Genomic DNA, 25,952 nt, shown 5'->3' on the forward strand with positions numbered 1-25,952 from the left:
GAACGTGGATGATTCAAGACGACGCGCATTGGCAGGAAACAATCGCCATCATGTCATGACTCATAAAACACACACACACTCAACTCATACACTTTCAGTCTCAGATGCTCCTCTGTCACTTGGTGTGATTATATCTCTCGTTACATGACATGCGTCCGGTTAATTTATTTCAAGAAGATTGTGTTATTCGTACATTTTTATTTTATTTTATACACATATTTATTAATTTTTGTCTCCACCTCGTAATTCTTTTTTGAGAAAGGTAGTTTTATTCAGACACTCCTATTTACCTTCCAGACATCCTTGTTAATTTTTGTTCGTTGATCTTTTTTTAATCCATTCGACCCGACGGCCAAAAATTAAGAAAAGTGTATAAAAAGTAAAAATAAGTGAGAATAGTACCACTTAAAAAAAATCAACCTGCTCTATTTTTTAGTGTATTCACTTTATACGGTTGTATATATAATTATGTCTCTCATCATATGACTATGTCCTATAAAACATTATTTGTCCTATTTAATGTTTTGTGCGATATTTGATACCCAAACGAGAAAGTGCATATACTTATTTCGTGGGAATATATTTTTCATCATGTACACAACATAAACTGGTGACACACAAGAATATCTCCTTGAGCAGATTCATACCACATCATAATGTTGGGTTCATACTAAGTGACCACATCTTTGTGTTGGCTTTCTACTGCGCCATTACGTCTTTCAGTTGTCGAAATTTAACAGTTCACAGAGTTTTGCCGTTCAAATACGACATGATACCGTCAAAATGTTTCCAAAATTGGGGAATGACATGACCAGCATATGTGAGATTGACCACATTGATCCGAGGAACATGTGAAAGGTGTAAAAATAAACTCACACCCCTCTTGTGACAATTCCATAAAAATCAATTCACAATATTAGAACGAAAAATGCATGAAGTTGTGAATCATTATTTTTCTTTCACTGCAAAGGTGAGTTACACCAGTTGGTCTATACTCAAGTTCGAATCTCCTTGCTCTTAGATTTGAGTATCGTCTTGTCAAATATCTTTCACGAAGATTACTTTGACAAAATGACAAAAAGAACGTTACACAATGTCATGTACAGCATCATACACACAAAAATTAAAGTTTCCGGAGGCGAGCAACAACGGTAAGAAACATTCTTGTATGGGGAAGGTCTTATGCAAACCCTAACTCACAGAGAAGCGGAGCACACAAAATGTTTCCAAAATTGGGGTAATGTGAGATTAATCACATTGATCTGTGAAACATGTGAAAGGTGTAAAAAAACTCACACCCCTCTTGTGACAATTCCATAAAAAGCAATTGACGATTTTAGAACGAAAAATGCATGAAGTTGTGAATCATTATCTTTCTTTCACTGCAAAGATGAGTTAAGCCAGTTGGTCTGTACTCAAGTTCGAATCTCCTTCCTCTTAGATTTGAGTAATTTAGTATATATATTGTGTTGTCAAATATCTTTCACGAAGATTACTTGATAAGATGACAAAAAGAACATTACACAATGTCATGTTGAGCATCATACACAAAAAAAAAAAAATTAAAGTTTCTGGAGGCGAACAGCAACTGTAAGAAACATTCTTGTATGGGGAAGGTCTTATGCGAACCCTAACTCACAGAGAGGCGGAGCACATAAACATGCGTCCGCCTCGCTGTTAGCAGGGGATTCGCATAAGACCTGCCCAAACGAAAGAACTTAACTTCTAGATGCTGGCAAAAGTAGAGAGATGCTAAAACACTAACAATGCTATGTCAAAAGCTTTCACCCAATATGATAAACAAGGGGCGAAAGCATTGGCTTACCTTTACAGGCTTGGCAGACGGAAAATCTCAAAACCAAAAAACTTCTACTCTGCAGATTGGACATCAAAGAACGTCGTCCAAGCTTTACATTTGTAATCAGCGTTTTACCTTGAGAGTATATTGACTTGATTTTGAGGCAGATTTTTTGGACTTTAAATTCTTGCCCTTCGGGGGGAACTTGTCATCATCAGAATCATCGTTTTCATCCCCAAACTTTCGGTTCCTCTTCTTCTCAGCTCTGGAACAGACAATAATCTTCCCTTCATCCTTCAGTTCCACAGGCTCGCACTTTTCCTTCGGCCGCCAAATGAAAAGTGACCTGAACAAGTGACATGGTTAAGAAGACATATCATTATGATGATGTAGGGAATTCCAAGTTTGATCATTTACATAATGCAAGTACAATTAGTGGATGAGTGTAACAGTGCCCAAACCTTGAACTGCCTGATGCCAAAACATCATCACGTGGATGTAGCTTGTTCACTGGACTGATTGTAGTGATGTTTGGATCCATGACCTCAGCAACTAGTTGTCCTGTGGTTATGTCTATGAAATCAATGGGATGCAGGGCAGCTCCATTATAGTTTTCACTTATGTAACGACCAATAACTGCAAGGGACTCTGCCGAGTCCTGGACCAAAAATCAAGATACATTTTCAGAGATGAAACGAGATCTTAGTAATGAAAAGAGAAATACTTCAGTCAAAACTATTACCTTTGGATCCCATTCGGCTTTGAAAGGAGTCAGATGACGATTGAAATCATGACTGTGTACAATCTCTCGGCTTGGGGTATCCATATTGCCAAATATAGAGTCCCATATACGAATACGGTTATCCTGTGAAGTGCTAAGAATTTTGCTGCCAGACATCGGAGAAAAATATGCAGAGTTAACAACACGGCTGTGTGCAAGGTCGTGTATGGAAGAACCAGCTTCAATTCGACGAATGTCCCATATACGAGCCTACAAAAGGAATTACGTCTTAGATATTTTACCATATAGGTGAAAACAGACAATACAGGCATGCAGAGAATTCCAGATGACCAAGCAATCCATAAATGTTTCAAATTTGTTAATCAGAAACTTACAAAGTGATCATTTCCACAACTCAGTAGAAGGTCAGGCAGCAATGGATTGCAGTGGAGTCCAACTACTTTGCTACCTTTCTTATGGATCAAAATTGGCTTCCCAGTTTTGTCATTGGAGCGAGAATCAACCCTATACCATAAAACAAATTAACAATTAAAGCAATATATTAACCAACCCCAAAAAAGAAATCAAAGCAAGCACTAATTGTCTTGCCAAATATTCTAGCTGGGGAAAATATGACATCTGACAGGGAATGGGGGAAGAATGGAAACACGTGCTAAACAATGTCACTGTATCAACTGACTACACAATTCAATAGTTGCATGCACATTTCCCGTTTCTTTATTATCCGATTATTTCTCTCTTTATCTCATTTAAGAACTTCATATAAAAAACCACGTAAAATATACTTACATGTACAGAAAGCCAAAGTTGTCAGCAACAAGCACAACACCTTTTTCTGCATTGATATCCATTCCATAAAGCATTCTCCAGCTGTTTGGCCCCTAAAAACAATCCATATACACAAATCAGTTTCTATAAAATTAAACTGAGACTAAGATGAACGACTTTATATGTTAAGCATTAAGATTGCAACTAACTAAGACGAACAGTGACACGACGAGCTTTTCAAATTGAGAAACAGGCTCAACAATGTAACAACCGAGAGAACAAACACAGTTACATGTGTTTGTGTGTTATATATATATAACAGCAAACTAGTGGAAAGAAGTGATGGACAAAAAACCACAAAAGAAAACATGAAATATTGTAACTTTCGACGGCAGTTGCATCCTTCAAACATTTGTTAGGTAGTGACAAAAGCTTCATCACTCCTTCATGACATCCATTCATTAACAACAAAAATGGTTAGGAATACGATTACCTGCCATCCATCAGGGTTAAGGTTCATCAGAGATAATGAAATTCCAGTCTCCAAATCAGTGCAACTAATGGTTCCATCTGAGGATGCACCATATACTGTATCATCACTTGCAGGTTTAAACCTGCAAGAGTTTTAATGTGTAAACTTTTTCTGTTATGGAAACAATAAAATCAGCATAAAGTGTGCATGTGTGTGAATGAAAACATGTATGTGCGTGCATAAAAATAAATAAATAAAGAACTCACTTCATGTTGTTGAGTATACAAGAGTGTACATTTCCATAAACAATCTTTTCATGTACTTTTACAAAATCCCATACTCCAAGTTGTCCTTTCTTGACAATGAACCACAGCCAAAGAGACGCAAACGATCATTAAACATCATTAAATTTAAGTTAGTCAACCATCATTAAACAATCAAAATCTTGAGCAACATAAACCTCAACCAAGTCAAAACAAAAGCTATAGGTGAGACTTACCTTATCTCCAGATAAAAGGATGTTATTCTTCGTTGGATGGAACTCTAAGCTAGTCACCCGTCTACTGTGATATCTGATAACCGCACAACTTACTTGATCTGGGATCACATATGCTGTCTTGATCTATCAAAATGCAAAAGCAAAAATAAAAAATTCATAACCCTAGAAATAATAAATGTCGAAAACAAGAGCAAACTTGCTCTGCCAAAAAAAAAATGCAGAAACATAACAAATACACCACCACAGCATTACTGCCATTACATACTCGCCAAAGGAGTAAAAAGTTCGATTCACATGATTTAGCAAGTGAAAACCAATACAAACGCACAAAGAGTTGGCTTGTCATGCATTCATCAAAGCTCATCGCATCAAATGTAGTCATAGTACGGCTAAAAAGAGACTGGTACATAGTAGGATCGACATAATAGTTGCCTGAAAATTTTCTGTAAGCAGCAAACATAAAACCAACAAATTTCAGCTAACACAAGGCAAATAGTTAAGGCATACCGGAGCAACGCGAGGTCTAATCTGGCGTTCGAACATATACTCCAGCGCGTTACGGGTATTTTTATGGGGTGCTGGGACAACCCCATGCTCAGTAGCCACTCGGTGTGGGCATGCCACTGTAGTGTGGCCTTTAATACACAAAACCCACATAAAAAAACACACAATTAAGACAAACATTACATAAAGTTACCAGATTATAGCAAACAAGAGCAAACCCAATTCAGTTACAAAATGTCAAATAGTTACCAGGCATTTTACAAAGAAAGCAGGGCTTCATTGGGCAATCAATGTAAGTAGCCCCTTTGAATCCAGCTTCATGCCCCGGCTTCTTGCACACCTACACGAACCGCCAACAACAATAAAAACAAAACCCCAAAAACACCAAAACCCAATTTATGAAAAACCGAAATTAAAACGAAATGGTCATCAAACGGACCCAAAAATGTTAAAGGAGCTTACTTTGCAGACTTTCTTGAGGCTGATAGTAATGGGTGCTTTCCCTTTCTTCTTCTCGTCCAAAACCGCCTCGACTTTGGCTTCGTTTTCGCTCTCCAACACTTCGTCTTCCTCATGTTCTTCGTCTTCTTCGGATGAGCTCTGCTCAGAGTCCGAGTCTCTCTCAATGACGACCTTCGGGAACGTCATTCTTCTGGTTTGCGGGGACATTTTCAGCAACAGAAAAAAGGGAAAGTCTAAGAATTTTGGTCGGGAAGAAAGTGAAGACAGAAGACAGTGGAACACAGAGGGACAGATTGGGCTGAGGCGAAGAAAAGGAAACCGACCTTTAACCTGGAAGGATGGGAGGAGTTTACTTAAATACCCTTCAGAAAAACGACATCGATCTGTCTAATTTTCGAATGTTTTCGCGTTAGTATGGGGAAACAGGAAGAAGGGTGTTAGTGGAATTGGGATTCAAATGTAGGGGTATATACGAACTTACGTTTTTCTAGTGTGGCGGGAGAAGACGTGTCTCGCTTTCGGCCGCTTGGTTTGGCCGCACGTGTGCCGCCATGGTCGTCCCACAAAAAAAGGAGTTTCTTTCTGTCCATAGTCCATACCAACGAGAGATTTTAATTTTTACACGAGGTGGTTTTTTTATTCAAATGGTAAGCCACACAAAGTAGCAGTTTGCCATAAATGTAAGGCCTAATCGAATAAACAGTTCTTGTGGTGATAAAGTAATCGGAAGATAGTCATCTCAGTTAAAAAATTAGGATTTAAACTCTTGTGGTGGAGTCCGTTAGCAAATTTAGTTTAAAATTGATTTTTTCCGTTATTTATCTGTTAAATACAAGGATAAAAATGTATTTTAACGTGTACGCCTTTTTCTTCCTCCCTCTGCGTTTCATCTGTTTATATCTTACAAAGATGGAGAATCTGCTTAAAAACGGCTTCTGAAACCAAAAAGGCATGGTATTTCTTCGCCCCTTCTTCAGCCCTTCAATATTCATATAGTCCAACCCAATCTTTTCAGCCTGCAATTAAATAAATAAAAACAACCCACTAGCTTGGAATAAGTATTCAACGAAAGCAAATTAAATCGCACAAATTCATCATCCCATCCCAATGGTAAAATTGACATGTAAGTTGTAACGAAAGTGAAAATCTTGACATTTTAAGAAACAAAAGAAATTTTGCAGATAACTGGAATGGCGGAAAAGAATGGAACTGCTTACTGTTTACCAAAAATAAGTACTGCACCTTTGGGAAGAAATTCAAATAAAACACACATAAACGAGCAGGGCCGGCTCTGAGAATTTGAGGGCCCTAAGCGAGCATTCGAAGTGGGATCCTAAAATTCTTTGATCTTTGATCCTTTGTATAAAAAAGAATTCACTAAATACATAAAAAATTCTATTTTCACATCAAATATCATTAAAAATTAATATCAAAAGAAGATAAATATATACAAACATTATTTAAACATTACACGATTCACGTTTTTAGACACAAATGTACTAAATGTTTGCAATCAAGAGTTTAAAAGTGAGAGTGAAGAACAATAAAACTTGATGATCACGAGAGTAAATAACAATAAAACTTGATTGACGAGTATAATAAATTCAACGCCAATTGTTTTTCTTGTGTTTTTTTCTTCTAAAATCAACATCACACTAACGAATTGAATATTAAAATAATTCATTGAATAAAAAGTTATTGAAAAGAAAAATATGTAATTCAAAGTTTTGATTACCTTAAAGTACAATCTTTAAGACCATATGATAGTTAGTTTAAACATTCAATAGAAATTGAGAGAAAATGAAGTTGGTTTAAATATTCGATAGAAATTGAGAGAATGAGAAGTTGAAAGAAAAAAGATTGCAAAGAGACTTGAGTTTTATAACTTTATATGCATTTGGACAGATGGATTGACAGTAAATTTGAAAAACAAGAAAAATATAGTGAATGAAAGACAGCTTCGTGTTTCAAACTCAAAACCCCAAAGAAAAATGAAGCCAACATTTCCACTGCACTAACAAATAAATTATGATAGTTCTTACTTTTTTTTTTGTATTTATATGTTAATTACATGATATAAATTTTTTTTGAGGGCCCTCCCGAAGTGGGGGCTCTAGGCGGGTGCCTACTTGGGCTACCCTTAAGGCCAGGCATGTAGACGAGGGATGTGCGGCAACCTAACATAACCACTGAAACGTTTTGTCTTCAAATGAGTTATTGCGGGGTAAAAAAAAAAGAGATGGATTGTTTGCCCTCCTATTTCCATACTCTTTCAATCCTCTCCTGTTTTGTGTGGTCACGGTTAAGTCACGAAAAGTAATAGGAATATAAAATGTTGGCGTGGCTTAACCGTGACCACACAAAACAGGAGGAGATGAGAAGAGTATGGAAATGGGAGGGCAGACAATCCACCTCCAAAAAAAATGGACATGTTGTCTGCCTTCCCCATATCATACCCTCTTATTTTTGTGATTACGGTTAAGCCACGTCAACATTTTATATTCCCATTGCTTTTTGTCTTATTATTTTTATAAAAAAATCAATATAAAATGTTGACGTGACTTAACCGTAACTACATAAATAGGAGGGCATGGAAGGGAATGGGATGAGAGAGGGCAGACAATCCAGGTAAAAAAAAAAAAAACCTTTTGATGGTTTTGTTCTTTTTGCCCGTAGGATTTTTGATGAAGTACAATTAGTTTTAGAAGCTAGTTTAGATTACCATTGTGGATTAGGAAGGAAATTGACATGAAATTTTGTTTAGTTTTTGTTTCCCATTTTCTGGAGGATCACAATTTTTCAGCCCCGTTTGAAGGTAAATAGTATCGGTGAAGTTACATTTTTTTACACATTCATGATGATGGAAATACCCTATCGGAGAGTATCACTGTGAGGTTTACTGTAGTGAAATGGAAATAGTGAGAAATTGATTGGTTTCTCAGTACTACACTAATTGAAGCCGAAGAATTCTAACCAGCTTCAGTATCTTGGTGAGATATGAATAGTTACTTTCAGAACCCTAGGTTCACTCAAAATGGACTAGAAAATAACATTTATGGCAAATTTGGGTTTTTGTGTTTTTGGGCTTACCAAAAACATTTTATCAATAATATGTTTTATACAAACAAGTTGAAAACTGTATGGAAAATCCTCTCATTCAAATGGTAAGCCACACAAAGTAGCGGTTTGCCATACATGTTATTTTCTAGTCCATTTTGCGTTAATCTAGGGTTCTGAAAGTAACTATTGCTTTACACTGTTGCACAGTTGTGTACTCTTTGTTCACAAGGATATATTTTAACGAAAACTAATGAAAAGAGCTTGAAAACTTTGAGTTTTAACGATAAGGACAAAATAAAGGGTAAAGTGAATAGTAATAGGTTTGATTTTTTTGTGTAAAAATGTGGTTTTTCATTAAAATGAACAGTACCGCGGTCTTTTCGTTAAAACTCCCTATATTCTATGGTAAACAGTTAGGGCTTTTTCAGTTCTATTGCTAGCAAATTGCTCGAAATTATCGGTTTCACTTACTAGTTGTATAATGCAGTTTTTTTTATTTTATTTTGTTTTTTTTTTAACTTTTTATTTAAGTCAAACTATAGATTTTATTGGATTGGACGTTAGATTAATTACCGACGAAGTTCGAGTCCACACCGTCATGCAAGGGCTCAACTCTTTTTCATTACTGTGGTAAGAGGCCACTTGCAAAGTGCAGGTGTTTTGATATGTACTGATTCTGAAGGATGTTGCGTCATCTGTTATCCAAAGCGTTGATACACAATCATCACGTTTGAATAGGAGCAGGCTCATGCAAAATACTGTGGAGGTTCCTGAGTGGCTTGAACGTCGGATTGTATAAACTCGATGAAGTCATTTGGGTTCTACTTAATCCTGCATCAGTTTGATGACAAAAACAGCAGTAATGACAGCTTCTCATGTTTATGTAGGTCTACCTTGAGAGGTAACCTATTGTTCTATTCCAACAGTCTTTGCACCGATCCGTTGAACTTGGTTTGCACAACCACCATGCTTTCAGTGGAAGATTGCAGATCATGAACAAGAACAAGGATACTTGTGCTCCAAGGTACGTGACTCTTGATTATGCCCTTCATACAATTAAACTCATCATGTATGATAGTCACTCTGGTCTACAACTTTATGTGTATGAACACATTTTTCTAGAAAATGAGAAGGAAAGAGGGAGAGAGAGAGAACGTGTGGGGGGGGGGGGTGAGAGGTTTTTTTTTTTTTTTTAATATTGAAGGTATTTTAGCATCTTCAATAAAAAACAGTAAAATTTAGACATGTGAAATTATATTTTTGCCCATCATTTTTTTGTGTGATAGAAGACTAATTTGTCTTTTCACCATCTTTTGGTTGACAAAGAAAGTTTTATTAATTAGTAGAGATTCTGACAAATTTAAATGATGTGGTTATTAACATCAAATATATGTTACCTTTTTTTTTTGGGTCAAAAGATGTCACCTAAGATTGTATGTGGTACAAAAATATGTTAAGAATATGAAGGCCTCAGGTGACAAACTTTGATATAGTCCTGCAAATGTCGCTTTTGGTATCTTGATCCTGATGAAGATGGAGATGATGAGAATTATTGAGCTTCACTTTCAGTATTTAGGATATAGGAGGAGAGAGAAGATGAAAGGGATGCGGAGGTGGGGGAACGAATGGGGTCGGGCGGGAGTTGCCGGAAGTAACAGATGCTATGTCGACGAATTTCTGAGAGGAGGAGAGAGAATGTGTTTGGTAGAAGTGTTAAGAAGACTTTGTTGACGTGAAATTTTTTATGAACTAATGTTACCGACATAATATCTTATAATATTAATAAAAATTATGTCAAAAATATGATAAGTGACAAAAAATTTCTTAAAAAACATAATATTTCTCTCGGTAACAAAGAAGTTAATAGTTTAATGTGTTTTCAAATTTGGAAAGGGATTCTCTTTGGATTTCTTTCTCTTAATCCATTAAATTTGGAGATCCGGATTTTTGAAATTTAATAAACGACTACAAACAGAGGTTCACTTTAAAAGTTATGACAATTTTAACCGTTGAATCAAATTTTAATGATCCAAATTCTCGAATTTAATGGATTAGAAGGTAGGGATCCATAAACCTTTCCTTCAAATTTACATGTTGCCTTATTGTGTAGAGCCACAATTATTTCAGGTGGGCCACCAAGGATAAAGGTACCCTTATCCACAAACCATGATTAATCATAATTTAGATTATTTAATCTGAGGATTAGCCTTCCTCTTATTCATTTGAAACTTATCAACTATGTTAAAGTCAAGATGTTTTTCAACTTGGAACACGAAGTAATATGCCATATGTTATAATGCAACGGAAGGTAATTTTATTCAAGTGTTTGTTCACTTATATATTATTACTAATATATGACGTAAATATTCGTATTTTCATCACACTGAAAATTCTATCATGATAGACATCAAGTTATAATTATAATTATCTATCCAACAAACTTAATCAAATTCAACTATGTTAAAGTCAAGATGTTTTTCAACTTGGAACACAAAATAATATGTCATATGTTATAACGCAGGAAAGTTAATTTTATCCAAATGCATGTAAATACTCGTATCTTCATTACACTGAAAAATCTGTCGTGATAGACATCAAGTTAATCATAATTATCTATCCAACAAAAACTTAATCAAATTACGCGTCATGGTTGGCCGGTGCCCTTGGACAACTCGTCCTTTCCATGGTTTTCCACAAAACCTGGTGCTCCCCTATACCCGCTGCGCCGCCTGGTTATTTTCTTCCTGTACGTATCTTCAAAGCCGCCAATCAATCCTCTCCACGTCACGATACCAAAAACTCAAACTCTCCATAAACCCACGCGGCTCGCATTTAATGGCTGCTTAACAGGGAACGTTAAAGTCTTCACCGCAGAGGATCATGTAATTTCGTAAAATCTAAAATTTGGTCAGTTGGATAAGGAATTTCAAAACCGGGCCCCTCTGGCTTGTTTATGGAGTTTGAAGCGGACAGTGCAGTGAAGGTCTGAGCTTTTGTCTCTCTCGTTTTGTTGTTTCGAGAAGCTGAGGGGATAAGGGGATAAATAAAAAGGTTGAGACTTTAGGGGTTTTTGAACTGTTATTTCTTATTTTCTGTTTGGTTGGTGGGAAAATAATTTTCCGGGAAAATTTCCAAGTCATGGGAAAACCGTTCAGGGACTCTCTTAAAGCGCTTCAAGCAGATATTCAGCACGCCAATACTCTGTAAGTCTCCGCCTTCTCCTTCAATTCAATTTTCCACTAAATACATGAATTTTCACTTTATTTTCCGCTCATCTGCTGCACTAAATTTAGGAGTTTTTTCTCTTGAATTTTTTTTTCTTTCCAATTTTTATGTTTTATACTCCCAGTGTCGATTTAAAGACCTTTTTTTTTTCATAGATTAAAAAAAAAAAAATTCTTAGGATCAAAAATTGATTTTTACTATGTAATTATGTATTAATGATGTGGGTTTTATTGATTTCGTGCATTAATTGGACTTTGGAGATGTAATAATTGTGGAATGCTTGTTGATCAAATGCTTTGTTTGGCCACTGTTTTTGTTCAGGGCACTGGATTATCCGAGGGAGAAAGACGGAGCACGTCTTCAGATGAGACTGTCTTACTGTCAGGCGGCCAACTTTTTCCTCTTTCTAGTCCAGTGGACTGACTGTCACCTCGCCGGAGCACTCGGCTTGCTTCGAATTCTTATTTATACGGTACATTCTTTTTTCTCAATCGAGTTTCGTTATTATGTCAATGTGCGATTTTTTTTTCCGCGATGAGAGTGGGAGAGAGCTGAGAGAATTTGAAATGAATTCCTCCGAATGTTTGCTGCATACAGAACATTTTGAAGTACAACAGTAGTTGTCACATCCCGGCCCCTACCACATCCAGACTCGATTCCACCCGATTCCACCGTAGTACGATATTGTCCGTTTTGGGTCCCGATTACGCTCCCAATTCTAGCTTAACTTTGGAGTTCCGATAGAATTCAAAACCAGTGAGCTCCCAAAAGGCCTTGTGCTAGGTAGAGATAAGAATATACATATAAGGATCCATTCCCCTAGGCGATGTGGGATGTTATAATCCACCCCTTTAGGATTCGACGTCCTCGTCGACACACTTCCAGCCAGGGATTGACTCTGATACCAAATTGTCACATCCCGGCCTAAGCCCCCATCACATCCTAGCTCGACTTCACCGTAACACGATATTGTCCGTTTTGGACCCCGACCACGTCCTCATGGTTTTGTTTATGGGAACTCACGTGAGCAGAACTTTCCAATGGGTCACCCATCTTGGAAATGCTCTGGCCCAATTCTCGTTTAACTTCGGAGTTCCGATGGAACCCGAGTTCAGTGAGCTCCCAAAAGGTCTCGTGCTAAGTAGAGATGAGAATATATATATAAGGCTTACAAGATCCATTTCCCTGGACGATGTGAGATGTTACAGTAGTACAATAGTTGCCTTAAATTTCCTGCTATTTCCCTGAAAACAAAAGAGTCTATGCAATGTGTACTGATGTCCTACGGTGCGTACTATTATCCGAAGGGAACACGCTTTTTCAACTGTGGTAGGATGATTGCCGGGCCTGCTGGCCTAGTGGGGTAGCAGCCTTCAGGGTTTTGGGGGCAAGATTTTGGTTTATGTTGTGTCTGTTGGTCTTTATTGTCTAGCATGCTTTGTAATTTCAACGTCCAGTTTCTCAGTTTTTAATTCATTCATTTCTTACTATCTTCAGAAAATGTAGTAATTAAAATTGACTTCTTGTTTGGTTGTGGGAATGCAATCGATTTGTGCAGACTTATCCAGATGGAAAGACCACCATGTCTGTTTATGAAAGGAAAGCCAGCATCAGAGAATTTTATGGTAAGTAGGATTCAGTAAAGACGTACGTAGATGCTTAGTGTAGTAGTGATACTCGTACGCAAATGCTTTGTGCTGCAAGAACATCTTCTTGGGAGGCTGAGAGGGGGGCGGTGGAAGGGTTTGTAGGGGCAGGGGATATAACTTTTTCTTCATCGATATTCATGGATATGTTTTTTGAACACTTTTATTTTCATGGACAGCTGTCATATTTCCTTCTTTGTTGCAACTTCAAAGGGGAATCACAGATGTGGAGGAGAGGAAACAGAAAGAGATTTGCACTACCAGATACAAAAGAAGGGATGAATCTGAGAGGGGAAAACTCTCTGAAATTGACATCGAAAGAGAAGAAGAGTGTGGAATTTGCATGGAGGTGAACAGAAAAGTCGTGTTGCCTAACTGCAGTCACACATTGTGTTTGAAGTGTTATCGAGACTGGTAAGCTTTTTGGCCTTTTTTTTCTTGTGTTTTCTTTTATAGTTTTCAACTTATTTGTATACAGCATATTTTCGTTGTATCCATGAATTATGATTTCTGTTAGCAAGAGTGATTTCTTGTCGATGCTTTCTATCTTGCGTGCCACAGATTAATGGAACTGAAATTCAACCTCAAATAAGTGTTAACAACGTTCATTAGGTAATCTTTTCATTTTTTGGGATACTCTCGTACACATTGGACCATGTGTCTTTATAACGTTTCCATCATTAAGTCTTTGGGTTGCCCTGTTCGGCTCAGATGAAAGTTTAAAATGGCCAACGACTTCTCTCGGAATTGACCTTGTTTAATCGAATGATACTGATGCGTAAACCTGGAATTTGGATTTTCCTTTTCCTTGTTTAAATGCTTTTTATTTCCATTCATAAAATCGAGCGAACCTGATGTTTTCTGCTGTTTGTTTCAGGCATGGTAGGTCTCAGTCATGCCCCTTTTGTCGCGATAGTCTCAAAAGAATCAACTCAGGTGACCTTTGGATCTACACTGAGAAATGCGATGCTCTCGATTTATCATCAATCTTAAGGGAGGACCGTAAGAGACTGTTTATGTACGTTGAAAAACTGCCTCTTATTGTGCCGGATCCTGTTTTTCTACCCTATGATTCTTATGTGCGGTGAGGTTCGTCTACATCTTGCATTCAGGAACTGTGTATATAACAAGCCTTGCCCTACTGTAATTTAAAACCTGTTAACATGTAAATGCACTTTGGCCATTGTTTTGATTCGCTTCAAAAGAGTAAGATGTATTTTGTTCGTGTCATACTTTCGTTCCGCGTTTTTTTCGTTTTGAATTTCATTCATAACTTGAATACAATACTTGCAGTAGGTACATCAATTTGAATCACACTACAAAATGCTATGAGATCAAGAAGAACCAGAGCAGTATGTTGCTGGATCTCGAGTCACGATCTATTGCCTTGAATGCGTACGTAATCTGCGTAAAAGCGACGTTGGTGTTCTTCTGCATGAACATAGGCATGGCCTCCATGACTGGAAACATCAAGACCTGCAATTTCGTCATCCACAGAGATCCTCAAAATCCTGAGCTTGTGAAGGGTGTAGAAGAGAGGACCCATTGTCAAGCTGACCCAGCCCACAATGGCCAAAAGCTCAGCCACTTGGGCTCCGAGCAGCCCCCATCCGCCGCCCATAAAGAGACCGTAAGGCCGTACTGTACCGACGGCGCCTGCATTATAGGCTTGGACAACAAACTCCTCTTTCGCGAACAGCCCTGTAAATATCAAACCCCACGCACCACACCCACCGTGCAATTGGGTCGCCTCTAACGGGTCATCAAATTGTAGTTTTATGGCCAAGATGTTGAACCCGATTAGAACGCAAGCTGCGAAGAAACCACAAACAACGGCAGCCCACGGTTCTACCACGGCACATCCCGACGTTATCGCTACAAACCCACCAAGCACTCCGTTGCAAACATCTAGTGCATCCCAATGACCCATAGCAAGCGCCGACCGAATACGGTAACGATTCCAGCAGTCGATCCAGCTAACGTAGTTGCAACCGCTGTTCGGCCCACACCAGTCCAATTCCCTTGATCACTTGTGTTCGGATACGCCACAAGAATCTTATCAAACGAGCCCGGATTGAACCCAAACCAACCGAACCACAACAAGAACGTCCCAAGCACCACGAGCGTCGCATTATGGCCTCTAATGGGTATGGCCTTCCCAAACGAGTCAAACCGGCCCACTCTGGGGCCTTCGATGAAAGAGCCCCAAAACCCGGCAACCCCGCCAACCAAATGGACCACGCCACTCCCGGCAAAGTCAATTGCTCCAGAGCCTAACAACAAGTTACTTGAATTTGGACTAAGCCACCCAGTGGAAGACCACACCCAATGAGCCACCACGGGGTAAACAAACCCGGAAAGAAAGCAAGAGAAAATGAGGTGCGCACTAAATTGGGTACGCTCAGCAATTGACCCACTGGTTATACCCGCAACAGCTATGGCAAAAGCCCATTGGAAAAGGAAGAAGCTGTAGTCATAGTCGTAGGTGGAGTTGGGAATGTCCTTGAGAGCAAAGAAACTTGTACCAATAAAAGGGTTGGCATTTGAGCCTTCTCCGAATGCAAAGGCAAAGCCGAAGAGGTAGTAGGAGAGGCTACCTACCACGGCGTCGACGACGTTGGTAAGCATTATGTTCATGGCGTTCTTGGCTTGAACGGAGCCGGCACAGAGCATGGCGAAGCCGAGCTGCATGACGAAGACGAGGTAGGCGGAGAAGAGGAGGTAGATGGTGTTGATGGAGTATTCGACGCTTTCCTCCCATGTGGCAGCCATGAGAGAGAGAGAGAGTGAGAGAGAGAGAGGTGATTGATATTTGAGATGGGTTTTGGTAGTTTTGTATGTTAATGTGTGTGATGAGAGGTTTGAAGTTTGCACTTTGAAGGGTAGATGCATACTGGTAGGTCGCTTGATTTTTGATACTCGGTTTCCCATGTCAATAATACTATTTAGACGCATAACAGTCGACTTCGTTGCTTACATATTCTCATTGAATTTTTTTTTAGTCGCGGCTAAGTTTACAAATAGGTAATAACATTTGACTAGAACATTGGAACGTGCAGTTGAGGAGATTGTAATTCTTGATCGAGAAAAAATGTACTATGGTTACCGACCCAATTGGATTTCATACACCATTGAGGGAAAACACTAACTCCACCTAGCCATCTGAAAAATTCCCGAAACACGTTTTAAATCCTGGTAGTCACTGAGTTCCTCTTTCGTCAATGTTACTTTCGATTGCATTGAATTCAGTCCCTGTAGCTAGTTTGCAGATTGTCTATTTACATCTACCTCGACGTCTACACGAAGGCATGGTGACTGTGCTCCTCTTAATTCGGCCTTTAGATTTTGTAACGCGATTGAAAGTTCTGCAGATGACAGAAAAGACTTTCAAGCAGGGGAGGCAGAATCCGAGGTCACCCGATTGCTTTCACCATAAGACGATGATGATGGTTTTAGTTTGGACCTGGGGTACTTCATCTTATGAATCTATTTCAAACAAAGAAGACGAGATTTGGGAGGGTACCTTGCAGTTCAAGGCAAGTCAACAAATGAAGGGGGTAGCGACAATACTCGGTATAACTTCGTGTTATTTGCCTTGATATGGTCCAAGGGATTGCTTCTTTCTTCCTTGTGGGCACTGTCCTGCCCGTTTTACTTGCGGAACAAGGTTTGTAAACCTACAGCATGCCGCCCTAGGGCGTCGTTTTAATATAATCCTTATACGAAATCATCGTATCTTCTGCAAAAATCATTTGTAATCGATTTTGCGAATTCGATTACACAAATATAGTTAACTTGTTCATAAAACTAGAGATGATTTTTATCGAATTCAAAAGTTGCATTCACAATTCGAATTTCCGTAGAAAACAAACTGGCAGTACATTGATCATTCTGATGAATTTACAGTCCCTCGTGATCAAAACTCTGCTTCTGCACACGGTGGAGATTAGAAAGCCGTCGTCACCTCTACATCTCTTCTACCGGTCATTGACAAAACAGCTTTCATCTGCAAACAGTCCGTCCTCAGAGCCGGTTGAAGCTGGCCGAGGCACAACTTGAGTTTCGTCAAACTGAGGCAGCACCGGTGGTCCTAACGATAAGTCGACGCCTTTAAGCAAATCTTCATCGTCTAAAAGAAAGTCTTCATCCTCTAAAAGCGATTCACCACCTCCGCCATCCAAGCATGTCGGACAAGAACAAACGCCACTGGTCGTCGTGAGACAATCATGATCGGAAAAATCTGGCGGCATTGCATTCAGGTCAATGCCGCTCTTGCAACCCTGATCTTGATTAGTTCCACTGATCTTCTTATTGCTTTCAACAAAGTGCACAAGAGAACTACTTTTCCTTGCTCTCTCGTTCTCCGGTTTCTCCTTCAATTCTCGGGTTGGATGATCTCTCATGTTCGCGCACCTCGGATTCTTTTTAAGCCGGCAAAGAACAAACTTTCGTGCTTTATGATCGGAGCCATTGCCATCAACGATTTCTTGGGTTTGACGAAGACTGTATTCTTCTAGGAGCCAGCCACCGTCCTGGTCACACCCCTCGTTCTTATACTTGAAAAACCTCTTATCTCCAATTGGTTTTCGTTCAAAATCCTTAACCATCTTATATGAGCTCTGGCTCCAGGTGCCTCCGGCGTCAATGGTGCGTTTGATGTAGTTCGACGGCAGATAATGCAGTTCGTAGAACAAATACAAGTCTTGATCCACAAGGGAACGTCCGCCGAAATTCTCCCAGATAACCCACGGTTCCATCTCCCCGAAGGGGTCGAACTCGTGCATGAAGCGCCGGCAGTACGCCATAAACTTCTTTCCGGCGACGACTCTGTTGGAAAGATAGAAACCGACCAGTTCTTGATCGGTTGGAAGGAATCGAAAACCCGGCGGCACGTCACCGTAAGAACCCATCAGCGTATTACCGTAGAAATTCTCCATTGTTAAGTTAACCAGGGCTCTAGATTTTGATTCTTGAAGATTTGACTGATCGGCGAAAAAGAAATATTCCGACTCGGAAATGGGTTTTCCGATGAATATAGAAACTCTCTCTCTCTCTCTCTAGCAAGGCGTAGTGCACTGCAACTGTGTGATAAATAGGGTGTTTCGGTCCATTTTCAACCGTTGGATCTAATCCATCCAACGGTGGATGATGTCCTTTATTTATCCAAATGGAGGGTATTAACGATATTTCGAATTTTCGTATTTTATTTATTAAGAAAACTAATGAAAAGGGCTTAAAAACTTTGAGTTTTAATGATAAGGACAAAATAAAGGGTAAAGTGAATAGTACCAGGATTGACTTTTTAGTGTAAAAATGTGGTTTTTCGTTAAAGTGAACAGTAACAGGTGCTTTCGTTAAAGTTCCTTTATTTATTTGCCCAAATTTTGGTATTTTTACCAAAACCGAATTGTAATTTTCCATTTTTACCAAATTTCATTTACCTCGTTTTCTCGAGCGTTCACCAATGCCGAGCCATCATTCCCGCCAAGTGTGAGGAGGAGAGTGGAAGTCCGGAACCGGGTCGGATAAAATCCGACGAGGTAACAGTCTGAGTAATTTGGATCACCGATGTGAGTCGCCTGCCAACTGTTTGATAAATTGCTGGTGGTTCAAGTTAGTGTGAATAGTTTTCCTTGTACATTGCATTTGAATTGCTCTGTTATTTGCAATTGCACTATTTTCAATTGGTTAGGATATCATTTACTGGATTCATGTTTGGCAATGGCAACTAGGGAATATAATGATTTCATTTTGCTCTTTTTTTTGGCTCTCGATAATTGTGCAATCTCGTATTTTTCCTTTGGGTTTGAACTGGTTCTATATTTGTGTGATTAAATTTTCTGACCAAATATGCGATTGATCTTTCATGGGCTCCAACGGAATATTTAGCGTCATGTATTCTTTCATTGTTATGCCAATGTGTTTCTGTGCTTTTTCATATTTTCAAGTCATCTTAAAAACCAACTTGTGAGTCTATACATTCTAAGTAAACAATTACACGTTGATCAGGAAGTAACTCAATAACAACAAGAAATCAAAGAAACATCTTCTATATAAACTAAAACAGAAATTACAATCTCTCACCGTCGAAATCAGACAGTCGTAGTCACCTATGGACCTATACGTCTCCGATATACTGATCATTGAACACAATTGCCCATCCACAAACAGTCGTTCCAAAAACTCATCCCATCCAACGGCAAAGGCACTTGAGTTCCGTCAATTTGAGGAAGCTTCTCTAGTGACCATACAGATCCAGAGTCTAATGGTGGCAACAAATCGTCGAGGTCAAAAAACATATCTTCACCGTTCTCAAAAAGAAGGTCTTCATCCTTCAAAAGCGACTCACCACCTTCCCTGGCAAAGCTTACCGGCACATAATCATGATCAGAAAAACTTGCAGGCATCGTACTACCGTCAATGTTGCTTATGCACTGCTGGTCATGATTAATAGCGTCACTAATCATCTTGTAATTGCTTTCATCGAAGGGCACGACAGGAGCACAGCTAGTACTAGGGCAGTTTTGTAGTTCCTCAACGGTATGGGTGATCACACTAGTAGTATTTTGTGATCCCACTTCGTTTCTTGCCTTCTTTTTCGCCGGTTTCTGCTTGACTTCTTTTCTTGCCTTCTTTTTTGCCGGCTTCTCCTTGACTTCTTTTCTTGCTCTCTTTTTTGCCGGCTGCTCGTTCACTTGTTGGGTTGAGTTCGAATAATTCTTCTTGTTTCCGCTCCTAGAATTCTTTTTAAGTCGGCAGAGAACCACCTTCCCAATTTCGTGATCGGAGTCATCAGCACCAGCAACTACACTAGGAAGAATGCTGTACTCTTCCAAGAGCCAGTCACCGTCATGCTCACACCCTTCCTTCTCATACCGCAAATTCCTCTTTTTCCCCATAGCTTTTTCATTCTGCAAATCCTTAACCAGCTTTGAATTGGATTCGCTCCACGTACCACCGGAATCAATTTCACGTTTGATGCGCGCCTGGCTTCTAGTCTTGAGTTGGCAGAAGAAGTACAAATCTTGATCTTCAAGTCCCGGTCCGCCGAAATTCTCCCAAACCACCCACGGTGGAGTCTTGCCGAAGAGGTCGAACTCGTAGATAAGATTAAAATTGTTGCAGTCCGCCATTAAGGGCTCTCTGTGAAGGACTCTGTTGTAGAGGAAGAAACTGATCAATTCCTGATCGGTCGGATGAAACCGAAAACCCAGCGGCATACCATTAGAACCCAGCAGCGGATTTTCATAAAAACCCAGCGGCACAATACCACCATAACCCTCCGCCTCCATTGTTAAGACGTCGTTGGGTTTCTCTGTGTTAATTATGTGAATTAACGTGGAAGAAATTAGGGTTTGATGAGGACAAGGACCTTCTCTGTTGTTTTCACTCTTTCTATTTTGGTGCGAAATCGCATGAGTTCTTTCCTTACCGGGGTAGGTGATTATATACTTTTTCTTCCCATGTCTCTGCCGTTGGATCTAATCTCATCCGATGGCTGGGCGCGTTTCGCATAAGTAGCCGTTGGGTTGTGCAAAATAGTCACGTGGTTAGGGATTCAAGTGAATTTGAAATATCCTACAGTGCATAGGAAAAGTATATCTATACTTTCTCCCGCGTTGTTGTTCGCGGGAGCCACCGCCATCCCGCCACCGGAAGTCGGAAACCGGGTTGGATAAAATCGGGCTGGAGATTAGACACCCTCATTGATTTGTACTATAAACTATCTCTCCCTTGTAAGATGTGAGTGTCAAGGAGAATGAGTTCTTGTTCTTGACAAACTGATAGCTCAGCGTATGAGTTATCATGTTGAGGAAATTCCGATCCTACTTGGCTAAGATTAAGAGTCCTAATAACATGTAATTATATTCACGTAACCCTATCAAGACTTGACAAGAGTTCAAAACTTACTAGGACTATATCGAAACCCTATTCTATTTGGAATATCCGAGGTATCAGTTAATAGGCATGATATCAAGGGAGTATGGATATATATAGGGAGGTCCCTGCACTCACAGCGCCGTCCCTTTTTGAGCGAACCTTATTCTAGCTGGATTATTGGCTGCTGAGTGTAGAAAACCTTCTGTTATTCATTGCAGCAATGTCGAGCTCTTCTTCTCCAGGTAAATCTATTATGTTTACGTATGCATGTCATTGTATGTATGTGATTCTATGCATGCAGTGTTTTAACGTCCATCATGTGGTATCAGAGCACACATTGTCGTGTTTAGAATCCTTACAAACACAAGAATATGTTGATTAAAATGCATGATCCTAACATAAGGTTTCCGCGCAATGAAACTGATATAGTTATTGACTATTACCGACATACATCATGTTTAGAATAATATCACTTATACACGCACACATGTTTATATATATATATATACATGTACCTGTTTTGCAAGTTTTATTTTCAGGAGAACAAGGACGAGTCTCTGGATCTCGGAAGACCAAAACTTAATGAGTTACTGTCACTATATGACCTGACAGACAAATCTTTTGTATCATGATCAATTTCAACTCAAAAGTGTTTGAATCATGCTTCAGTTCATCTGTTCAAGTTGAACATAACGATTAAACTGATGGTGAATATATTTTGAGATAATTCTAAATAATTCTTATATTCAGTCATGTTTAATTGGTGTATAAGTGAGATGCAAAATTAACATTGATGCAATTTTATTTGCTCAAAAGTGTTAAAATTGTGTCGCTAATGCAAAATTTTGTATTTTAGTTGTGCAAACTCTAATATAATCAGTTTTCGATCTAAAGATGTGACTGGTATTATATGATTTTTGATGCCGTTAATTGTTCATACCCTGAACTTTTAATGAAGAGCTTATGAGAACAAGTACTGAATTATATGTTGTTGATGCAACTATGACTTCTCTTAGCTTCTCCAATATCGAAACACTAACTGGTTCTAACTATAAGAAATGTAAGGAAGACATGGAGATAGCTCTTGGCATGATGGATTTCGATTTGGCCTTAAGGGAAGACAAACCTACAGCGATAACAGCTACAAGCATAGCAGAAGAAAAACTGAAGTTTGCTCAATGGGAGAAGGCAAATAGAATGGCTTTTATGATTATGAGGAGGGCCATGACAAGCAGTGTGAAAGGTGGCATTCCAAAGAGTGACAGTGCAAAAGAATTTTTGATGCAGTGGGAAACAAATTTAAGGAGTCTGAGAAAGCTGAAACGGGGAATTTTCTCACAAAACTGACGTCCATGAAGTTTGATGGTGTTGGTAACGTGAGAGAACACATACTGAAGATGTCAGACATAACACATAAGCTAAAGGAACTAGAGCATCCAATCACAGATTAGTTTCTAGTGCATATGGCATTGAATTCCTTACCTACATAGTATGGCCAGTTGAAAGTGTCATACAACACTCAGAAAGCAACCTGGGACATCGATGACTTAATCTCCATGTGTGCACAAGAGGAATTGAGGTTGTCAACTGATAAAGTGGAGACTATGAACCTTGTTCACACTGCAAAGGGCAAACATGTTGCAGTTGATCAGTCATCTGTGGCTGCTAGTAAGCAGAAGAAAACAATACATTTTTCTTCTTTTAAAAATACTAACCCCTTTAAACGATCTCAAAAGTTTAAAGCCATCTCTGAAGCACCAAAGCCTTGTTATTTTTGCAAAGAAGTTAGTCATCTAAGGAAAGATTGCACTGGTTTTAAAAATTGGCTTGTTAAGAAAGGTAATGAAATCAATGTTTATGTTTGTTTTGAGTCAATTTTGATTTATGTCCCTCCTTTTAGTTGGTGGTTTGATACTGGTTGCTCAATCCACATTACAAATACCTTGCAGGGATTCACAAACCTAAAGGAGAGAAATAATGAAGTTTACAATGTTTTTGTTGGAAATGGGAGCAAAGTAGCAGTCGAGTCAGTTGGCAGTATCTCTTTAAAGATTTCTTCTGGTTTTATTTTGTTTCTTAGTCCAGTACTCTATGTACATTCTATGAGAAGGAATTTGATTTCAGCTTCTAAGTTAGTCAAATAAGGTTCTACTTTTATTAGAGACAATGAAAGTGTAAGACTTTTCCATTCGAATAAATTAGACACTTTGCTTGGTTATGCCTTACTTCATGTTGATATGTGGCAACTGCAGTGTGATTATTTTCATGAATGTTTCACAGTTTGTCACATTGGTTCCAAGAGACTATCTCAAAATGAAAACTTTCCCATACTTTGGCATAAAAGACTTGGCCATATATCCAAAGAAAGACTTGTGATTATAACTAAACAAAATCTCATTCCAAATCTCAATTTTGAGAGTCTTCCAACTTGCATTGATTGTTTCAAAGGAAAAATGACCAACAACAGGAAATTAGGATCCATAAGAAGCAACCAACTATTAGAGATAATTCATATAGATCTGTGTGGCCCTTTTCCAAATAAAACAATCTGTGGCAACTCCTATTTTGTCACATTCATTGATGACTTTTCAAGATATTGTTATGTGTATCTTATGTTTGAAAAATCTTCTGTTCTTGATTGTTTTAAGACATACAAAACTAAGGTTGAAAACCAGCTAGAAAATAACATTAAAATAGTGAGATCGGATAAGGGTGGTGGGTATTTTGTCAGGTTCACAGATACTGGACAACACAAGAGAGCCTTTGCATATTACCTTGAAGCCTCGGGGATCATTGCTTAATACACCACTCTAGGTACTCCACGTCAAAATGGAGTAGCATAAATGAAGAACAAAACCTTAAAAGACATGATTCAATCCATGTTTTCAAGGTCTAAAGTTCCAATTTTTCTGTGGGGAAAAGCACTTAAAACAACCAATTACATACTCAATAGGGTTCTAAGTAAGTCTGTCAAAGTCATACCTTTTGAAGCTTGGACAGGAAGAAAACCAAGTTTCAATCATTTCATGTATGGGGATGTAGAGCTGAAGCACGGTTTTATAATCCTCATGAGAGGAAGTTGGACCCGAGAACTATCACTTGCAGGTTCATTGGATATGCAGACAAGTCCAAGGGTTTTAAGTTCTACTGTCCTGTTTCTCACATTAGAATTCAGGAGACTAATAATGCAAAGTTCATCGAAGATCTGGAAGAAGAAACAGTGCCTCACAGTACCTCAGATTTCGAAGAAATTGGAAATGAAGTTGGTCAGCTCTCCACAACAATTGATGCATTGTTACTTGAACCTCAATAAAATTCTCTTTCTCTCCCAACTGTTTTACAAACTGCTCAATCAGTGAACACTATGTCATTTCCTGAAACATTGCATGATTATGATCCTGAACCTCAAATCCTCGAGCATCAAGTCCCTGAAGATGCAGCTCAACCATTACAACAAGTGCAGTTGCCTATTAGACACTCAAACATGCAAAGAAAACCAGTGATCCTACCTGATTTTGTGTACTTACAAGAGACAGAATATGACATAGGAGATGATGATGATCCCCTAACTTTCAATCAAGCTATCAGTAGCTCGAGAGTAGACATGTGGCGTGCAGTTATGGTCGAAGAAATTGCAGCCATGGAGAAGAACCAAGTTTGGACACTGGTACCACTTCTATGTAATGCTAAACCCATTGGCTGCTTCAAAACCAAAAGAAATGCAGAGGGAAAGGTTGAAAGACACAAAGATAGACTTGTAGCTAAGGGTTTTACACAAAGAGAAGGTATTGACTATAATGAAACCTTCTCACCAGTTTCATCCAAAGACTCCTTAAGGGTGATCATGGCTTTAACAGTCCATTTCAACTTGGAATTACATTAAATGGATGTAAAATCAGCCTTTCTTAAAGGTGTTTTGGATAAAGAAATAATGATGGTTCAACCACCAGTTTTGAGAAGAAAGGGAAAGAGATTATGGTCTACAAACTCAACAAGTCGATCTATGGTTTAAAGTAATCCTCCAAGCAGTGGTACATCAAATTTGATCGAGTGGTTTCTACTTTTGGTTTTGAAGAAAACAAGATTGATGACAATATATATCTCAAGGTCAGTGGCACAAAATTTATATTTTTGGTATTGTAAGTGGATGATATTCTCTTAGCTAGTTCGTACTTGACTCTTTTGCACACCACTAAGACCATGTTAACCGAGAGTTTTGATATGAAAGATCTTGGTGAGGCGCGTTTTGTTCTTGGTATTGAGATTGAGTGAGACAGATCCAAGAGGATGCTGAGGTTGTCTCAAAAGTCCTATATTGACAAAATCATGAAAAGATTCATCATGGAGAAATGTGCAGGTGGCGAGCTTCCCATTGCAAAGGGTGATAAGCTTAGCATTGACCAATGCCCTAAAAATGACCTCGAGAAAAATGAAATGAATGACAAGCCTTATGCATCACTTGTTGGCAGCATCATGTATGCTCAAGTATGCAGAAAGCCTGATCTAGGGTTTGCAGTTAGTGTTTTAGATCGTTTTCAGTCTAATCCCGGGACTTCTCACTGGACTGTAGCAAAGAAAGTACTGAGGTACTTAAAAAGAACAAGGAACCTTGCATTGGTATACCAGCAAGTTGAGAATTTGGAAATTATGGCTTATTCAGATTCAGACTTGGCAAGTTGTGTTGATGATAGAAAGTATACAAGTGGATATGTTTTTTTTCTTGCTGCTGGTGCAATTTCGTGGAAAAGCTCCAAGCAAAAGGTGATTGGTTCTTCAACTATGGAGGCTGAGTTTATTGGTTATTACACTGCCACCAAACAAACAAACTGGTTGAGGAACTTCATCATGGGACTGAAGGTTGTAGACTCAGTTGAGAAACCTATAACTATTTAGTG

The 25,952-nt window shown here is 38.8% G+C and overlaps 4 protein-coding genes and 1 pseudogene across 7 annotated transcripts; 1 reads left to right on the forward strand and 4 right to left on the reverse strand.

The window, feature by feature from the left end:
• Positions 1-1,481: 1,481 nt before the first annotated feature.
• LOC126589035 (protein DAMAGED DNA-BINDING 2) lies at positions 1,482-5,558 on the reverse strand. Of its 4 annotated transcripts, XM_050254216.1 has the most exons (11): positions 5,246-5,558; positions 5,033-5,123; positions 4,787-4,914; positions 4,280-4,402; positions 4,047-4,135; positions 3,802-3,922; positions 3,330-3,421; positions 2,915-3,044; positions 2,541-2,789; positions 2,260-2,456; positions 1,482-2,144 (listed from the first exon to the last, which is right to left on the reverse strand). In XM_050254216.1, the coding sequence occupies exons 1-11, from the start codon at positions 5,450-5,452 to the stop codon at positions 1,922-1,924; spliced, it is 1,650 nt and encodes a 549-aa protein (XP_050110173.1). In that variant the 5' UTR covers positions 5,453-5,558; the 3' UTR covers positions 1,482-1,921. The 4 variants fall into 4 exon arrangements, with proteins under 4 accessions (XP_050110173.1, XP_050110175.1, XP_050110176.1 ...); XM_050254218.1 differs by lacking the exons at positions 5,033-5,123; positions 5,246-5,558 and adding an exon at positions 4,545-4,711 and having other exon boundaries at positions 4,787-4,915; XM_050254219.1 differs by lacking the exons at positions 5,033-5,123; positions 5,246-5,558 and having other exon boundaries at positions 4,608-4,914.
• Positions 5,559-11,245: 5,687 nt separating this feature from the next.
• On the forward strand, positions 11,246-14,406 carry LOC126589039 (E3 ubiquitin-protein ligase AIRP2-like). Its single transcript, XM_050254221.1, has 5 exons — positions 11,246-11,508; positions 11,852-12,002; positions 13,089-13,155; positions 13,356-13,590; positions 14,054-14,406. Exons 1-5 carry the CDS (start codon positions 11,444-11,446, stop codon positions 14,262-14,264), a joined length of 729 nt encoding a protein of 242 aa, XP_050110178.1. The 5' UTR covers positions 11,246-11,443; the 3' UTR covers positions 14,265-14,406.
• Positions 14,407-14,409: 3 nt separating this feature from the next.
• LOC126589037 (ammonium transporter 1 member 3-like) lies at positions 14,410-16,124 on the reverse strand (annotated as a pseudogene).
• A 1,029-nt stretch (positions 16,125-17,153) lies between these two features.
• LOC126589383 (NAC domain-containing protein 35-like) lies at positions 17,154-18,113 on the reverse strand. The gene has a single exon (XM_050254661.1). The coding sequence runs from the start codon at positions 18,111-18,113 to the stop codon at positions 17,154-17,156; it is 960 nt and encodes a 319-aa protein (XP_050110618.1).
• A 1,203-nt stretch (positions 18,114-19,316) lies between these two features.
• Positions 19,317-20,471, reverse strand: LOC126589384 (NAC domain-containing protein 83-like). Its single transcript, XM_050254662.1, has one exon. The coding sequence runs from the start codon at positions 20,466-20,468 to the stop codon at positions 19,317-19,319; it is 1,152 nt and encodes a 383-aa protein (XP_050110619.1). The 5' UTR covers positions 20,469-20,471.
• Between the last annotated feature and the right edge of the window lie 5,481 nt (positions 20,472-25,952).

This window comes from Malus sylvestris, chromosome 11, assembly GCF_916048215.2.
Source record: "Malus sylvestris chromosome 11, drMalSylv7.2, whole genome shotgun sequence".
Lineage (NCBI taxonomy): Eukaryota > Viridiplantae > Streptophyta > Magnoliopsida > Rosales > Rosaceae > Malus > Malus sylvestris.

Coding starts and splice junctions, on each gene's coding strand:
- LOC126589035 (XM_050254216.1), bottom strand. CDS start 5,452: ATGTCCCCGCAAACCAGAAGAATGACGTTCCCGAAGGTCGTCATTGAG. Junction 3,045..3,329: donor AACTTTGGCTTTCTGTACAT/GTAAGTATATTT, acceptor TTTATGGTATAG/GGTTGATTCTCGCTCCAATG. Junction 2,457..2,540: donor AAGCCGAATGGGATCCAAAG/GTAATAGTTTTG, acceptor TTTTTGGTCCAG/GACTCGGCAGAGTCCCTTGC.
- LOC126589039 (XM_050254221.1), top strand. CDS start 11,444: ATGGGAAAACCGTTCAGGGACTCTCTTAAAGCGCTTCAAGCAGATATT. Junction 11,509..11,851: donor ATTCAGCACGCCAATACTCT/GTAAGTCTCCGC, acceptor GTTTTTGTTCAG/GGCACTGGATTATCCGAGGG. Junction 13,156..13,355: donor CAGCATCAGAGAATTTTATG/GTAAGTAGGATT, acceptor TTTCATGGACAG/CTGTCATATTTCCTTCTTTG.
- LOC126589383 (XM_050254661.1), bottom strand. CDS start 18,113: ATGGAGAATTTCTACGGTAATACGCTGATGGGTTCTTACGGTGACGTG.
- LOC126589384 (XM_050254662.1), bottom strand. CDS start 20,468: ATGGAGGCGGAGGGTTATGGTGGTATTGTGCCGCTGGGTTTTTATGAA.